The following is a 19,636-nucleotide window of genomic DNA, read 5'->3' on the forward strand; positions in this document are numbered from 1 at the left end:
TTGCTAACAATAACATTGCTATGGTTTTCATTAAGCTAACCACGATTCCTGTAAGATTGTAAGACGCATTTCAATGTAATTTCATTTTTGTCTCTCTTTGTAAATTAATTGTCAGAAAAATAAGTTCTTGTAAGTTTAAAAATCCATGCCTTAATCGTTTCTCTTTAGCTGTTAGATACAACTCGAACACAGTATGGTTTTAATAACAAATTTATTTGAACAGATTTGATTTTTTTTTGTACACCAAATGAAATTGTTATCACCAAATCACAAACTTAAATTGGGTTACAATCAAATCTGACATCAAATATATAATTTATTAACCAACATACATTTTTTTTTACTGGTTTAAACGCATGGTTCTTTCTTTAAAAACATAATACAAAATTTGAGGAAAATAAATTACTGATCGCAGCTTTCATAAGTAATCCAAATATAATTGTTGAAAAAAGAAACAGTTAAAGAAAATATCGTATATTTTTTTCAGATCAGCAACTGACCTATCTTTAAATTTTAAAAGTTGTGTCTCTCTCTAAAAATGGCAGGTTTTCAAGCGTCGATTTCAAACCCCTCTGGTAAATTCAGTGACTGTTCAAGTTAATAAATTTGCTCGAATTCGCCGGAATTCTTTTTCTTACCAGCGTTTTCAACGGCAGTGTTATGTTTACAATTGCTTTGATTCCATAGAATTCCCTTTAAAATAAAAAAAAACAGGGCGAGCGACATCCTAGTCCTTTCAATGTCCACGAGTTGCTTTGAGGTGTAATTTGGAAATAAGCTGCGAAGTATTTCGATTTTGAAGGTTTATCGGAGTATAGAGTAAGTTTGGGCCACCCCTTCCCTATGCATGACTATAGACCACTTCATTACATAATAATACTGCACGCTTTCATAACAGATCTTGTTTAAAACCAGTTATTAAAATAAAGTTGTGGGGGGGGGGAAAAGGTAATGCTGTCCATAGGAACAAATTCACCTGATAATAGCCGAGATAACCAAGGCGCTGATAGGTGTTAGGCACACTGTCGGACTGCAATCCTTGTCTGAACAAAACAATAACCACAGTTGTGGTAAACATTGTCCTCAATTACGCTTCTTCACCACAAACGTGGTACAATAATGTCAACACGACTGTTAACTGTACATATTTAGAAATATCGCCTGCTTTGCAGACTTCTTTTTTCGATATACAACTTTTTTCTCTCTCTCTCTCTCTCTGCATCTCTCTCCTCTTCCGGACAGCCAAATATATAATTTAAAAAAAAAGAGCTTCCATTCCGTTCTTCCTCGTCCAGTTCCAAGCAAGTTCCAGTGAGAGCGTGTGTCCCCCCACTGTCCTGGTTAAAGATCGTGGTGTGTAGGTGTGTCTGAATCAACGCTGTGGGAAAAGACTTCATCCTGCTGGTGCAATCCAGGCGGTGTCATCCGCTTCTCCTTCTGTCTTCTGTTACAAAACCAGACTCGAACAACTTCTTTCTCTAACTGCAAACTGTCAGCCAGGCCGGAGATCTCTTGAGCTGCCGGTTTGGGGCATTTGAGAAAATGTGTCTCTAGAGCACCTTTGACACTCACCTCTATGGAAGTGCGCTTCTTTCTCTTCCTGCCCTGTGCCGCTATTTTGTCGATGCTGGTCGGGCTTCCTGTGGACGAGTCCGCTTCCTCCAGCCACTTATTCAACAACGGTTTCAGTTTACACATGTTCTTAAAGCTCAGCTGCAGCGCCTCGAACCTGCAGATAGTTGTCTGGGAGAACACGTTTCCGTACAGAGTGCCCAGCGCCAGTCCCACGTCAGCCTGGGTGAAGCCCAGCTTGATGCGCCTCTGCTTGAATTGCTTTGCAAACTGTTCCAATTCGTCTGATGTCGGAGTCTCCTCGTCCGAGTGGTCGTGACAGTGATGGTGCCCGAGATCTCCGTGGTCCGTGTTGTCCCTTAACCCCGGGTGCATGCTCTGACTGGCTGCCGACGATGGAGGCGGTGGTGGGCCTCCATGGTCCAGCATGCCATTGACCGTAAACGCCGGCTGCGAGTAGAGATTCAGGGGCTGGCCGCCCGAGGTGAGGGGCGAGCTGTGAGCTGTGTTGGTGGCCCAGGCGCTGGGGTGGTTCGTGTGCGGCGAATGGTGGCTGATGTGAGGCGAGCGGTGATGGAGACTGGACCCAACGTGGAGGTCCTCTCTCCCGGGCTGCAGCGAAGGCTTCACGTCTTGCTGACTCAAGGGACTGGCGGCCAACGCTGTGGACCAAGGGTTGCCTTCAGGTAGAGCCGTCACCCACTGATGAGAAAGGGGGTGCCCGTTGCTGGGAAGTCCCTGGAGGTAATCACTTTGGAGCAGTTTCTGAGGGCTCCGGAAAGTGCCCGCTTGCTGCATGCCCGACGTGTCCGTGTGCACCAAAGAGCTGGAGGTGAGGATGCTGCTGCTCGGCATGTAGAGATTGGAGGCAGCGGTGGCCATTGCTCGATGGAGTCCCTCAGTAATAATAACCTGCCGAAGGGAAGAGCTCCAGCCTTTGACAACAAAGCTGAGGTAAAGGGAGGAGGGGGGGTGTGGGGGTTGGGGAGGGGAGGGGGGGGGGGGAATGGGTGGGTGGGGTCACCGGCGAGATCATTGATTGGCAGCTCCGGGAGCCAATAGCTGGAGACGCCCAGGTTTGCCAGGGGTTTCCAGAGCCCGAGCGCGTTGACGCGTCTGACCTATCAGCAGAGACCGGGGGCGGAACCCCACCGCCACCCACCCCCACCCCACACCCCCCCCCCACTCCGCTCCACCCCCCCTCCACCCCCCAAATCTGGTTGTGTTGCAAGTACAAATCGCCACTGTAGCCCCCAACGAGGAAGTCCATCAGGGCGCTGGAGCCCATTGGCTACCTGCTGGGTAACTGACAGCCAATCCCCCCCCCCCCCCCACTACCCCCCCCCCACCCCCCCCCCCCCCCCCATCCCAACCACACACTCTCACTCCCACATCTCCCTCTCCCATCCCGGTCCCCCCCCCTCCCCCCCCCCCCCCCACCCCATCCTTAACTCTTCGTGTAACAGACTGCTTAGTTTCTCGTTCGTTTGGGATTTTTTTGTTTTATATATATATGTATATATATTTATATGTCTATTGGTAGATGTCAGAATTCTGTACCGCAGCATTGCTATCGATAAGAAAGCACTCGGCTGACAGGGACCGAAACAAAAACCCCACAGAAACCCCAAAAAAGCGGCGATTCTTTTCCCGTTGGGTTTGTGTGTTGTTGTTTTTTTTTTGGGGGGGGGGAGGGAGGGGGGGGTTGAAAAAAAAGTCGACGGTTGTTTTTGAGGCAATAAACGACAACTTTAGCATTCGACTAAACCGGTGGCGTCATAACTCACGGCTCTGTTCGTTCGTTGCTGTGGGGGGAAAGTTATTTGTACAACTTGGATCTGGAATAGTGAGTGGGACAATATCGTTCTCAGTGAGTGGTTTGCTCTCCCCTGAAGCCCAATTGCTCTTATTTCTGCAGATTTAAACACACAACAGCAGGAAATATATTTCCAGCCAAACCGAACTGCTTTGCTGAGAATGTGAAGCGTGACGCGTGACCCGAGAAAGTTTCATAACGTGTGTTGTGCCACAGAATAACACGGGCGCGACGTGAGTCAGTGCAAAAGCACCGACGTGGAAATATTATCCACGCAGTCAATCGGGTACGAGCGACCGACCGCGTGTGACGAGACGGTCTGATATCACGTATAAACAACACCCCCCCCCCCCCCCCACCCCCCCAAAAAAAAAAAGTCTTTTCAAAGGCAGAAAGTATTTTATGCAGAACGGGATGGGATGGGATTGTGACCCGTTAATATCAGTACTGTTGCACCCAGTCTCCGCCGCGTTCGTTGTGTCTCTCACTCCTTTTGGATGTCTCATGGAAAATGATTAGTTTTTATATAGATTTTGAGGAACGTAGGCAGGTACGCGGAATAATTACATTTGACATTACAATAACTGCTCCGGAGTTCACCTATTGGTTTGAAATTCTATTAAATACAATGAGAGATCCGAGGTTAAGATTGATTTAAATTTGCATACATTTTCATATATTTAGGCAAAATAAAGGAACGCCGGCAGTCTCCACAAGCCACTGCAGCCGTGCAGTTCTCTTAAATTTTAGCTGATGCACAAATTTCGAAGGCACGACAGCTGGATGGATGGATGATAGGTGGGCAATCTTTCAGTTCATCGATACCTTTCTCGTGCTGGAATAGAAATAGGCCGCAATCGGGCATGCGGACGGGCAGAGAGAGGGTGTTGCAATGCTTTCTGCATGTTGTTGTTGTGAGAGTTGAGAAGATTGCACGAGGGGTTGGTGATTGCAGTGTTTTCCGTCGAGTGCGATGCACACAGACTTACTTGAGAGAGAGAGAGAGAGAGAGAGTGAGAGAAAGAGAGAGAGAGAGGGGGGAAAAAAATTGCACTTGTTGTTATGCTTTGGCAGGCGATGTGTAAAAAAAAGGGGGCTTCAGAAATTGGCACGCATTGTTACCAGCTCTTGTTGGCGAGAATTATTTGCAATGATTTCGAGCGCAACGTTGACGGTGAGATAACACCCATTGAGAACTGGCGGTGGGTTATAATTAGTGCCCTAATGTGCAGCGGAAAGCTCCAGGTTAAAGTGTAAAACGCAGTCTGCTCTCACTCACTCTGTGATGCCTATTTCTGCAGTGAACGAGTGAAAAGAGCAGCTCCACAGTCGAAGGTTGTGTGTTTCGCTGGTGCTTATCTTGTTCCGAAAAAGTAGACCAACTTTTTTTTCTGATGGGGCTCAGGCTTGCACGATACTGGGACATGTTTTGCTGGTTTTGTTTTGTTGCTGTGCGGGCAGTGGTGAGAAATGTATACTAGTTCAAGAGAGCGCACCAGGCATTCAGCAATCCTGTCACCTTCAAGGTCAAGACAAAGGAAAAACCGTCTCCAATTCTTAAATTCCTTCTCGGCTTTTTTTTAAAACAAAAAGCAGTTCTAAAAGTGATTGATCCAATATATTAAGCTGCTACCGAACTTGTGGTTTGCAGTGACGCTATTTGTAATCCAGCAAACGATTTCCTTTCAAACCCAACAGCGAGAGAAACATCTGACGTCAAACAAATGTTGCTTAAACATCGTGCAAAGTGGTTTTGGATTTTTAAATATATATATATATATATATATATATATATATAATAACTCGGAATGTTTGACCTGCCGATCTTTCCCAATTCCTAGTTATACTATTTCTTTATGAAATATGGCGGTGAGGGTATAAGACCACAACAATTGTAGAAACTGGATTTACGGTTGGTTGTATTAGTTCAATTTGTCACGTTATCTGTGCTGTTTTAGAAAGGCCCAGACCATGGACAGGGCTGATGGAGTAATTTTCCTTGGCTCTTTCATGTTAGACTAACAGGCGCTAACTTTCCAAGTGTAACAGATGCGGCTCTCAGACGCCCTTTTATGCTGATTTCCTTATTCATAGACACATTTTTGCGCCGATGATCTTGGTTACCATAGAGAGAGAAATAAAAGAGAGAACAGTGGTCACATTATACCATATATCCAAACAGAAGAATAAAAGACCCTAATTCAAACAAGTAGACTGGCCGGACATGGGGGAAGAGAGAGAGAGAGAGAGGGAGAGAGAAAACACAGAGTTCACTTGGACTACAGATCTTGTCAAAAGATGTATTTCCTATTTTAGACTCAATGATTCGATTTTTCGCTGGGGGAAAATTACTGGAAAATGATTTGTATTTTTTTTAACCAGTTTTCAGTGCTAAAGATCGCCTATCTCAGTGTGGTTAAAATGGCATAAAACCCAGAGCAAAAACTGTCAATCAGTGTCATGACCTTTTAACTCGAACTTCACCTGCCTCTGTAAGCACTTCTGTTACAAAAAGTACATTGTATCCCACCAGATCCTGTTGAAAACCCCCACACTTTTAAAGGGGCACTTTCTTGCCAAGTCGACCACACGAATTTGGTTTAGTTTTAATTGGACTCCCATCAACGGAAAATGTCGAAATTAGTGCATGGTTAATCCGATCCACATCCATTGCAATATGCATATATATTCTTTATTCAAAAATAAGTTTGCTATCTATTCCAAGGTTACGCACGATCCCGAAAATAATTCCTGTATTTTTGTAATACTGCATAACTGGTGCATATATTTAACATGGAGTGGTGACACCCCAACCTATATATTAATGTCTCCCATGTAATTAAGTTATAACGTAAACATAAAACGAGGAGATGTTTGTGTCGACTAGGAATACTTAGGTTTTTTTGTATAACTGGGCAATTCAAGTTTTAGTTAAGATAGCATTTTAAAGTATATTATGGTTTATATTATTTCACTTAAAAAATAATGGAAAGATATATGGATAAGGTCTGGTATTGTTTACATCCCCTCAGTAACCTGCTTACTTAGATTTCCGGCTGTTTACGGGACACTGGTGAAACTTCAGAGAAAATCGACATGTTCACCCCCACCCCCACCCCAATTGCTATTGCAATTACGCAGATATTATTTATGGTTTATATTATTTCCAACTGCCTTCTAAATCCAAAGCACTTGATCGGATATTGAATATATGAAACTTTGCAGGGTGCAAAGTGTGGAGGAACCCATTTGTTTTCAACTTATTTCCACATCTCGTGTAACAATAGCATCAAATAAACTGGGGCGAAGGCATTCACTTAAATACACTTGATTTATTTTAGATGCCTTACGAAAGGTTCAGTAAACATTAAACAAGTGCAAACTTTTGCAGCTGTCTTAAATGCTCCTGTTTCCTTTGTAATTTTACAGATAAATGCCTGTAACACGCTCAGTCTTTGTCAACGTTTGAGAGAATGGCGTGGCGAGCAAAACGTATAGATTTGAAACTTGAACAATACTTATCAATAAATAATTTGCTTAGAAAGGAACCTTAATATGAAGCATTCTGTCATACCAACATTTTCTGTTTGGCAAATGAAAAAAAATAGATCGGGATTAAACAATAAACAGATGTTCTTAAGTCAAGAACAAATAAATGCATTGTTCAGGATTCAGAAAATATTCTTTCAGAAATTGGTGCAAATCCTCCCGTTGCAAAAGCTTCTGTTCCCCCCAAACTTTCTAAAATATATACAAAGGTAATCATTTCAATAATATTGTCAAGCGATTGTTTGTTTCAATTAAACGAGTTCCATGTTTCTGAAGCTTAAATGGATGTTTGGCAAATAAGAGTATTTGTCTTTTGCCCACAACGCTTCTTTGATGTTTATCACTCACTTGTAAGCGTTAGTTATATATTTCTAATGTGTATACATACAGTATATGTAGACACGTATAGACCTGTGTGTGTGTGTGTGAATATAGGCACCGAAAATGCAATCCTATTCTGTGATGTACCCACGACTGACAAGGCATTGATGGCGCATCAGACAATTTAACGTCTGCAGTGTGCTCTACACGCACTCCAGGCAAAATATACCAACCCAATCAAATATTGCACTCATGGAAAAAACACTGAGCAGAGAGGTACGCCGAATAGGGAAAACAGAGTTATTGCAACTCGACAACCTGCCACCTTGTACATTAGTTTAGTGAAAGGGCATTAACGTTATTTGCATTTTCACGTCAATTTCTATATTGACACAAACGGCGTAGTCACGTGAAATTGTCCCCACATCGTGCAATTACACGTCGAAGTGCAACTCGGATTGAAATCCGATGTGTCTCAGTCTCCCTTGTGCTGGACTTCATGTCGGCCTATTCTGAAATTAATGACAGCCTGAAAGGAACCGTCTCCCTGTCATGATTTCTGTAATTGTTTCACTGGAAGGCTTTCCATTTGAAAGTTCTGTGTGAATTTTATTGCAGCGATTTGTTTTATTTTAAGCACCCGTTCTGCATAGAAATCACCAAATTAAGAATTTAGCATGGATGGAATTGGCTGGCAATTGAAGTAAAGGTGCTTTTTTTGGGTGGTGGTGGGGTGGGGGGGGGGGGGAGAGGGGGGAGGATTAATGTGGTCCTTAAAAAGAGTCGTTTTATCTGAGATGCTTTAAATGCATTTTTTATTGGGGTGGGGGGATCTTTTTCAGGCGGTCGTCGAATGGATATCGCCCTAAAAGAAGGTTTTTGAGGGAGATGATTTAAAGTGAATAAGCCTTTGTGTGGGGTGTGAGTGTGTGTGTGTGTGTGGGGGGGGGGGGGGGGGGGTCAATGAACTGTTTCAACAGTAAAGGCCACGGAGAGAAGGAAATGTGTAACGTTGCCAGACCAAACAGATCGCAGGGAGTCTGCGACGCCGAGCAAATGAATGTTAAATAGACAGTGACAGGATGAGGATGAAATGAATCTTCCTGCGACTCGGAAGGGGAGGGTCATCCTTGAGGTTGTTTATCAATAAAGATTATAGTTCACGTGAAGCCTGCCTTGAAAGCTTCAAGTATATATATATATATATATATATATATATGAATGAAAAAAGTTTTTTTTTATTAAAAAAAACAGAATAGTTATCCCCGAGTTCTGCCTGATTTAATGCTGGCGATTACAGTGGAAATCGATGCGTGAGAAATGTGTACGGTGACACATTTTTCTTCAATTAAAAATCACAATTTACCTTTTTTTCCGCCCCCCTCCCTTTTAGAGAATAACTAAACGCGATTGAAAACTGGATCGTGTTTCAGTCTGAAATCTGCCAGGTCAACCTGGAATATCCTAAATCGTATTCGATTCCCTACTTACAAATTAAAGGATATTTTTCAGCTCTCAAAGTACCTTGTACTAACCCCCCTGTAAATCACACGAGGTCCCACAAGAGAAATGGGTTTAGTTTAGAAAAACATAGTCTTTAACACGTATTGTCGAGTGGGGCGTTCAGTAGAGCTGAAATGACATGTTAAATGTTCATCTAGATTTTGTAGAGACACACGTTCTCTCACGATAGACTGACGGATTACATGTCATCCTAATCAGGAGAATAAAATATTTTTCCCTCGGCTATGTTTACTGGAATTTGGCTCGACAGTGGATTTGGTTCTCTACTTACACAAGAGACTCACTGGGAACACCAGCCCACTCTGAATAAAAGATATACTTATACTTTTGTTTCGAAACAACCACCACAGACTCGAGAAAAAAAAAAGGGGGGGGGGGGGGGGGGAGGTTGTAATGATTTTAAACCCTGAATAGGATGCCTCGTTATTGTTCATTCCAGATTTGTTTCCCCATCTGCAAGTTCTTACAGCTTCCTGACACGCATTCCAATCAATTGTAAAGAATACGCGGTTGTTTTTCACTAATTAAGGGAGATTTATCAGTTTTAGCCTTTAATTCTCATGTGGCTGATTTGGCCGCTTATATAGACTTTTTAAGATAGTCACCTAAACAAATTTAAGGTGAGCACTGTCTGTCTTCCGTGAGATGTTCAATTGACTTGGTCTTTTTAGCCATGCATCATTCTCTCTGTGTTTGTGATGCTGATTGATACTTTGGAACCGAAAGAAATAGACTTAGTGTTAGTGTTTAATTCTTTCTTTTTGTAAGCTGCTGATGAATTTTCATTTTTAGTCTCTCTCTCTCTCTCTCTCTCTCCCCCCCCCCCCCCCCCCCTCCCATTTTGGGAAAGAACCCAATGTATGAAAGTTTTCCTTCAACATTGAGCATCCAGTTGGAGGAAACGTCACGCGTTTGATAACGAGCGAGGAATGTCCTGGGTGGTTAGATTTGAGGTCTGCAAAAGTTACTGGTGTGAAAGATCGCCCAATGATGGCAAGTTACACGGTTTCAGATGACACGTTTGATTCATGTTAGTATCGAGATTAGGTTCTTAAGTTTTTTTTTAAAAAAAGGATCTTACATCAGCTGACATCATCTTACGTGTGGGCTGCAAAAATGCCAACCGGTTTAAAAGTACTGTATACAGAACGAGGTGGAAATGGGTTGAAAATCTTTGCACGTTTGACAGTGAACGTCCTAATATATAAACAGGGTGACCAAAAAGTCGTGATATCATTATAATGTTTGATAAGTCTTAAATAAATGATGATATATATAATATTATATCGATAATAGAGCAGTCATCACGACTTTTTGGTCACCCTGCATATATGTATGTATATATATGTATCAGAAGATACAGAAACATATTTTGGGTTTATTCAATTGAGTATTCATTCGTGATAGAATGCAGACGAGTCATTTGTCTAATGTCGATATAAAATGTATGTATATTATACACGCGTGTGTTGGATAATTTGATGCAACGTTTCTACTTTAACAGTTTCTTTTATGTGATCGGTCCTAAGTGGCGAAGCATCGTGGATTTGCTGAGAATCAAATAGTTTTTTTTTTTGACAGAGAAGTAGGTTGATGGATTATTCTTAACTAAGCACGTGATATCATTAATATAATATTCTTAACCGACAACTATATCGTGCCATTGAGATACTAATTATTAACTGAACCGAGTTTTTAAAATACTGCGTATATATATATATATATATATTTCACGGTCATTTCCCCATCTCACTATACTTCAATGTTACATAAGACTTAAATGAAATCTACACATCTGCCTCCAGCTTGGCCTGGGCACAGTGAGTGTTCGTTGAGGTCACCATGTTGTCCTTATCTCGGAGTCGTAAATTGTTTCACTTAAATGTTTGTTTTGCAGAAACCACAGCGAGCCACTTCCGAAGCAATAAGACCGTGGAGCAGGAACTTATTGTGAGTGCATTGAAACACAACACGTGTGCGCCAAGATTCCGGTCTCTAATGTGACCTGTCCAGCCAACCCAGCATCATGGTGCCCCCTCCATGTCACAACTCAACACTGTTTTCTGTGGGTTTTCGTCGGATCTGTCTGAATTAATATGAAGCTCCCACCCCCCCCCCCCCCACACCACTCCCCCCCCCCCCCCCCCCAGCCCTACCACTCACCCCTCCCTTAATACACCATAGGGATAACGACACTATCGTTACTGCAGTGGTTCCCTGAAGCCTACCTCATCCTTTCAAAATAATCTCCAGGCGAAAGTGTCATGTACAGGACATAAAGGAGCAAGAGCCGGACTGGAAAATATGTAGGCGTCTTTCCAAATAGTTCAACCCGTTAGACAGGCTTTTAATATACCAGCTACCACTCAGTTCACAGATTAATCTTTCCCAATACTGATTGAAAACTTTTTGCACTTTATTGTGAAGGCTGAGGTGGATGGGAAACGTTTCAGTGTCGGTGTATCAAAGGGAAAGCTACAGTTTATATAACCGGATCTTATTGCAATTGGGGTTGTCTTATTGCCGTTACTGTACTTTTAATTGTAAAGGTGACTTAATCATATCATGAATATCAGAAGTAATTATTTCACTATAAACCTTTTTCTTTCAGACCACTCTATTTGCGACAAAACAAAGCTTTTTTCTCCAGTGGGGGTTAGGTTTTATCGAGATTAATTTATTATTACATTAATAATTCAAACTACTTTGGATTTATGGTCTGCCCTTCTAACAAAATGCAGCATCATAGGAGGTATCAGGCAACTAGACATTCTTGCAATCTGATATGTTAAAACTATTTGATTTTGGCAATCAGATCATCTGGAAGAATTAGATAGGAACCGATGTGTTCAGATTTAGAAATGAATTCATTGAAGTCATGCAATGAGTTTTTCGCAGTCCCCAATCAAATCAAAATGAACAGTTAGTTAGATATGGTTTTAGTTACGTCTGTCTGTGGAATGATGCATCCTTTGGAACGCTATAATATAATATATTATGTTATATTATATATATGCAATGTACATATATTTGTTCAGAATTATCCGGAGGCAAGATTTTAACTTTCGTTCTTTAGTTTTTTAAAAAAAAATCACGACGGCAATGTTATCCAATATTACTCATGCACAATTAAATATCATTGCATTTTTAAAATAGACGCTTTATTTTTGCTTAACAGTTCTCGGAGTTACAATATAAGGTGGAGTGTGAACACCTCCGTTCAGTGACACCAATAATCTATCAGCAATCATAGACAGTTAACAGCAGAAGGAGGCAATTCAGTCTCGTGTATCTGTGCTGATGGCTTCCCTACCCTGGAACTATCAGCTAATCCAATTCCATTCCAATAGTTTTAGTTTTCTTTTAATTTGAGAACGATGCTTTTGATCGATCCGGTTTCTACACATCAAAGATTCTTCTTAAAATAAATCTCAAGCAAAATTGCAAAGTTGATGCATACGTTAAATGAAGTGTATCAGGATTGATGCATGTCATCCAAATACATGTTATGTCAGTGTCGGGGGCACCAGGTACCGCTCTCATTTTTTTAAAAAAAATGTACAATAAAGTTAACTAAACTTAAGAACAGATTGATTTATATTCATTGCTCATTGTTCAAAATCCTGAACTGCTGGTCCGTTTATCGCTCCTTAAATGTGAAACTATGGGATGCATTAGATAACCTAATATAGAGCGAGGCTGGAATATTATATAAAGACAATATTTTCAGAGAACATTTGAAGAGTTTTTTTGTGGTGAAAAGAAAAGGAAACTATTTGAAACGGCATTTGTCTTCCACATTGACTCGGGTATCTATCTTAACTGTTGGGTCACTCACTGTAAACCAGGCATAATGTAATAAACAGGATATTTACTGATTTAAAAAAAACACCCTAAATTGTTGAACACAGTGATGTATTTTGTATGTAATAACCTCCAAGGTTGCAGAAAAAACAGGAGGGATTAATGTGTTTAACACTCCTTCTATCCAACTTGCTCAATGATATATCCTTGTGTGTGTTTAGCGCACATGAGCTGTTTAATTCAATTAAAATATTCGGTTGAAATGCAAATGTTTGTCATTGCCCTTTTTACTTGCTTAACTTTTGTTCCGTTGTTTGCTCACCCAACGTCACAAAAATATTGTTTGCAATCATTTCTGATTGTTTTACCTCCGCGTTGAGGACCACTATTTAAGACGCAGCAAAAATAACAATATCCAGATCACTCTCTTATTTGCTTTATTTCTGACTTCCGATCGTGCCAACTGTTCATCAGTTTACAGTATAACGTTTCTTGCTGCACAAAAGGACAATTAATGAATCCATCCAGTTAGTATCTGCTTCCCTTATAATGATATTGTAACACGCACTGGAAGAATGGTGGTGTGTACCAATGCAGTGCAGGAGAAGCTTGCACTTTGGCAATACACTGAATAATTGATAATGGCGATGAAAGCTAATTAGTTGCTTAACCGAAATAACTGTCATAAAAAGTGATGAGGGAGGGCACCTTCTATTTTTCGTCAAGGAGAATGAACAAGAGAAAGCATGTTTTATATTTCATTTCAAGTCTGCAGATGCCAAAATGTGAAGCAGGCTTTTAAAAGTATGGTGATTCAAAGATAAAATATAAGATTTAACTCTATTAGAATCATTTGAACCCTGTTTCTGTTTAATATAATATATATATTTATCGCGCACTCCTGGAGCAACATATAACCTCAATTAAAAATGAAATAAAGAGTTACAATGAAAAGAGTTATCTTAAACCTGAGGTGGGAGCATTTTTTGAACACTTATGTTTTTTTGTGGTAAGTGTTTAATTTAACTTTTCCAATGCAGTTATCCAAATATCAGGCAGTATTTGTGGAATGAATTTAAATTGCTTTGTGACAAATAAATTTATTTTGTATTTGCAAATTGCTCAGATTATCTTTTTTGACTAGTTTCGTCTTTTTGAGCTACAGATTCCATGTCACTATAGACTGTTAATAATAATAATAATCCTTGCATTTGATATAATACCTTATTAAATTGTTGAGACGTCTCAAAGCACTTCACAGAATATATTGTAAAATGGATTGAGTGTGTATGTTGTAGGCGAAACGCGGCAGCCAATTGCGCACAGCAGTGTCCCACAAACAATTGTGGATTGAGTGACCACATTTTTTTTGTTTGCAACAGTAATTAAAATGCGATTATTTACAGGTAACATTTGATTTTAACTCTTTCTTTGAAACAAGTTTGTTTCTTTGAAACTCGTACTGAGTTATCTGCATTTTTTAATAACTTGTTTTTACAAGAAACCAACAAATGTTTAAACCTTACATTTCAACACAATATAAATAGTACTAGTAAATAGCTATATTTTCAGAATCATAGAAAGGCATAGGCTCAATAGAGATTGAATTTTCACCTTGTGTATATTAAACAGTCTTTGCAGTTAGAAGTTATGCACTGCAGCCTGTTGAGCTAAGATCTTGCATTTTTTAAATTACCTTTCCTTGATATGGTATATGTTAGTAAACCTATTAAGAAAAAAAATCGAAGTGTAAGATATGTTCATCTGGAATATTTTACTTTCCAATCAACAAATGAAATCAAGAGCAGTTTCAATGTATAACTATTTTTAGCCACCTAGATCTAGGAAATGATTGGCTTTTAATGATGCTACAGGGCAAGAGCACATGAAATAATATTCTTTTGAAAGAATTGTTTACTTTTATGACTTCATTGCGCAAAATTGGCTTCTTTTTGGAAACAGTTACCTCCAAATAATACATGAATGTGTGATGGTTATGTTAGAGGGCTAATTTTTACAGATGATATGGCATGTATCCAGGTTCCAGCTGGATATTACCAGACAACATGGCTATATTTTAGCTGGATGGAGAGTGGTACTGTCTATATAATGATCCCCTTGCTGTTGAAGGATGGCTGCAAAATACCAAAGATCAGATCATCCTATATTCTATCACCACAGTCTTAATTATGTATCAGCTGTGCCATGACTATAGCAGAAAGTATTCTGATTTTTGTTTCAACCATGCCACGAAACAGAATGTCATTCAGACAGCTCGCTCAAATTAATCATTTATGCAGAAGATAGATATGGACTGGTTGGGCATTTTATTTCACTAATAACAATGTTGGAAACCTGAACTGTCTTTTGTGCAACTGCACTCGATAGTTCAGTCCTTTCTTATGGTCACTATTGCAAGACTAAATGATTTGTTATGGTTGATTTTCAGATGATTTATTACAAATGCTCACTGGATGATTTTGAAATGATATGGACATTGTGGACACATGTATGAGATGGGACATCTGACTACCCAAATTACTTTCTTTGTAACTTTTAAGCTGTGAGTGGACTTTTTCCTTACATATTATCATATTACTCTTTGTCAATGGTGGCGTAACTCAGAGAACAGAGTAGTAGCTTAAGACATCACTTACTGAGTAACATACTTCATGATACATTAAAGGTGCAACCAATTTACCACTCGCAAGCATGATATTTATCAATAGTAGCTGGTATGGGAGCACCAAAGATGATTGTGAATTCACAAATCCAATGGAGGGTTATAAAATCTAAGATCATGTTGGTTGACATTTTAAATTTTCAAATAAAATAAACTTTCCAATGAAGGTAGCTTGTTAGAAATTGCTCACAAACAACCTGATTCCAGAAAGCTGAAGCAAGGAGTATGTACACCATTATCTTTTATACTCCAATCCCAGTACTCCAAGGGTCTCTCGTATTGCAAAGCAAAAAATCCAAATGACAGTTCATCGTTTGACGTGGAATTCTTCTAGAACTAACACTTGAGATAGAACATTTCAGAAAATGCTGCTACTAGTCTGATTTATGAATATACCACCTCATAAATCTTTTGACATTGAAATAGTGGGTAGAATGAAGGATCTATAGAAAGGTAATGATTTTATCTTTTCTCTCCCAAGCCAGTTGTGAATGGTTGTAATGATTAAAATCTTAGATTAGATCAACCAGGTCATGCTAATTCTTTTGAGCTTTGAAGAAAAAAATCAAAGAAGTAGTATAACTGGTTTTAAAGAGCACAAGAACATATTTCAAGGTGTAATTTTTAGAAAAACATTTCAAGTGCATTCTATACGTTTTTTTTCATGTACTTGAGATTTAGAAGCATTTCATCTTGAAATGTTTCTGCATAATGAACACAACTTAAAATGGAATACAGATCATATTCCGCCTTGCTGTTTGTTGGTTTGATGACACTCTTCTCTTTTGTTTGAGAAAAGAATGGAGATATACATGCCAGTACTTCAATACTTCAATAAACCCTTTGTGCAGAAATTTGCATCTTAGAATTGGAAAATTTCTGCAAAGTAAGTGAGCTGGCTTGAAATTTAATTTTGGTTGAAGCTATTTCCAATCCTTACAGGATGGAGAAACGTTGTATGGGAAAAATGTGATCCCATTTCCGTTGCCCATATAAAAAAATAGGTTTTTAACGTTTGCATAAATCAAAGTGCTTGAGAAAAAGTCTTAAAATCATTCTTTGCTTTCACAAAGCCAGCAGTTGTTGATTCCTTTCTCTAGTAGCTATTATAATGTGTGAGCATAAATGATGGATATTGGTGGGCTATTTAATGATGGAAGGCATTGTAACCCAATCCAATTTTCTGTCTCAATTACAGTATTGGTGCAAAACTGAGAAATTCCTTGGGATTCAATCCATCTCTCCATTTTGTTTATCCACCCTTCCAAAACTGGTTCAACTCAATAACTAGATCTGCAATGTTTACTTTTTGATTAAAGTAAATGCCATTTTTAGGAATAATGTGCAAACTTATGTTGACATTTTACAATAAGTTCATAGAATCATAGAATTATACAGCACAGAAGGAGGCCATTTGGCACATTGTGTCTGTGCCGGCTCTTTGAAAAGAGCTATCCAATTCAATCCCACTCCCCCGCGCTCTCCCCATAGCCCTGCAAACTTGTCCTCCCCAAATAATTATCTATTTCGCTCTTAAAAGTTGTTATGGAATCGGCTTCCTCCATCCTTTCAGGCAATGCATTCCAGATCCGAACAACTCACTGTGTGAAAAAATTTCTCCTCACCTCCCCTCTGTTTCTTTTAACAACTATTTCAAATCGTGTCCTCATGCACCAGTGGAAATTATTTCTCCAGTCGGACAAATATAGTGTACTACTATTTCATATTTATCACATATGGGACTTTCTAAATAAGAAAAATTGTTATTTTGCAGGTGCTCTGTCAAGTTACTGCTGTATCACACTTGCCATTACTGCATAGATTCATAAAATGTTCTGCCCTGTACTTTATTTTGACATTACAAATTATGTAATATTATAAGATCACAAGAGATGTTCAGATGGAGATGACCGTTCAGTCCACTTGATCGCATCCTTTTAGAATAGCCACCCCTACCATCGTTGCACTACATCATTAAACAGTTTTTTGAATCAGTCCAGCATTCTGGCCTCAGCCACCGTTTTTGGTTACCTATTCCAGTCATAATAACCTTCCATGTAAAGAAATATCTCCTGGTGTGTGTCCTGAAATTGCCCTTTGCAACCGTGAATCTCTTGTTCTCCTGATGTGGTAACATGAATTCCAATTGTGAACAATCGATTATTTTGATTTAGTTACATGTGAAATTGCTATGTTAAAATTAAAAATACATGTACCTTATTTTGATTTTAATGATTTTGGTTGCATTTATGAAATACCTTCCAAATATACTGTCTACATTTTACTTTAACAAAGTACCATATCTTTGGTAAATAACAATTTGGAAAATAAATATGTACCTCATCAGTTATTACCATGATTTGTTTGTGTGCTTTTTAAACACACGGACATTCTATAAAATGAATGCAAAGGTGACTGTTAAGAGGAATCTTTATGGTGCATAAAGGCTTATTGAACTTTCATAACTACTCATGTGACAATTCAAGATGATCAACTAGCATCCTCATACAGTACATAGCAAAGGAAGCAGGAAGTGTGTTGTAAAAACAAATCCCAGACCATCGGAAAGCTCAAATTCTCCAGATATAGAATTGTCATTAATGATGTTAAATTAATAGAACAATGACATTTATCCTGTATTTAACTTACACATGCACATGCATACTAATGATTTTATATCTTAATCACAAAGAAGTCAGCAGTGAGATCCCAAGCACATAATTTCATCTGGCGCTTTGGGGTTTTAAGATTTAGCATGCTGCTAGTTGTAGTAGCTAGTTGAGTCTGTGTATTTTGTATTGTTACATGAATGAGTATTGTATACAATTAGTCAGTATTTGTTATATTATTTGCAAAGGTTATCACAAAATGTTCAATAGTAATAATAATTAGGCAAAAATAACAAATTAGTTAGATAATATATTATAGATACACCTTTTACATAGGTATAAGTATCTCTGTTACATCAGAAACATCAATAGCTTAACTGTCATGATGTGTTAGCTATGCTTTCTCATGAATTCACTTTTAAATAATTTGACACATAAGTACAATTCAACAAAATAAAAGTACACGTGTGGCAACTATTTTCTTTATTGTATACTATTCTGTCATATTAGTGATAACTCAGGTGATTAATCTGAAGCTGTATTTTATGAAAAATGTAGTTCCAGTTATACTGTTTATCTACAGCTTTCAGCCTTGACTATCAACATGGCCATGTATAAAACAAAATATATTTTTCTTAAAAAAAATTAAATGATGAATTCTGACAAAAAATGGGTATATATAATAGAGCAACCATTGGAGATTTTTCAATCGCAAGACTGGAATGTTATTTCTCGTACAATGCAAGTAATTTGCAACTCACGAGACTTTGAGGATTATGAGTAATTGGGTTGTCCTCCACCCAAGCTGATTATCTGTAGGAAAACAGTTTCAAAAATCAGCCAAACCTGTTTCTGTTCCGGATGGCGTCATCTCATTACTTCATTGCAGAATCATATTTTATGCCAATAGTCAACCATTGCACTAACTGCACTGATGCACATTTTGATTTCTTTTTATGAATTCTTAATTTTAATGCATTTGTTGCATTTCCTAACTTTGATTGCATAATAAGGACTGACAAATGGGACTCCTTTGGATAATAATAATAATAATCCTTGCATTTGATATAGCGCCTTATCACATATTCGAGATAATAATAATAATCCTTGCATTTGATATAGTGCTTTTCACGTCGGGAGGACGTCCCAAAGCGCTTCACAGAAGACACTGTAAAGTGAATTGACTGCATATTTGTGAGCGAACACGGCAGCCAAGTACACCCAGCAAACAGTCATGAATTGAATGACCAAATTATTATTATTTTATTTATTGAATTATTTATTTGAAGAGATAACTGGACATATGCCATGCTTCTAAACCATGGAAACTCCATTCAGATTGTATCTGAGGTAGACTGGACTTCCCATTGAATTTCCTTTCTGATGTGCAATAACATGATTACAAATTGTGGAAAATCACCAGGAAACAAATGGTAGTTGCTGTTTACTCTTTTGTTTGTCTAAAAACAGGCTTTGGTACTTCTGCGCATCAATGTTGTGAAGTTGGATGCAATTATACCATTTCTAACACATGGAATGTGCTAAAAGAATACATCCTTAACTTTTATAGATAATGTTATTCAGTATATTTGATACTGTATCTATTCACTAGTGGTACTTACATTTCTGATTAAGAACTCTGTTGAGAAATATCACAACGTTTCTGTTGACTGTTGACAATGTGGCAAACAGTAAATGTAAAGATACATAAAGGTCTTATGGAATGGTTTTATTCTTAAACAAGATTCACACCAATCT

General features: G+C 38.8%; 1 protein-coding gene across 1 annotated transcript; it reads right to left on the minus strand.

The window, feature by feature from the left end:
- Positions 1–351: 351 nt before the first annotated feature.
- Positions 352–2,505, minus strand: LOC103177751 (POU domain, class 3, transcription factor 4). Its single transcript, XM_007892066.2, has one exon. It carries the CDS (start codon positions 2,452–2,454, stop codon positions 1,342–1,344), a length of 1,113 nt encoding a protein of 370 aa, XP_007890257.1. The 5' UTR covers positions 2,455–2,505; the 3' UTR covers positions 352–1,341.
- Positions 2,506–19,636: the final 17,131 nt, after the last annotated feature.

This window comes from Callorhinchus milii, unplaced genomic scaffold, assembly GCF_018977255.1.
Source record: "Callorhinchus milii isolate IMCB2004 unplaced genomic scaffold, IMCB_Cmil_1.0 Scaffold15, whole genome shotgun sequence".
Classification (NCBI taxonomy): domain Eukaryota; kingdom Metazoa; phylum Chordata; class Chondrichthyes; order Chimaeriformes; family Callorhinchidae; genus Callorhinchus; species Callorhinchus milii.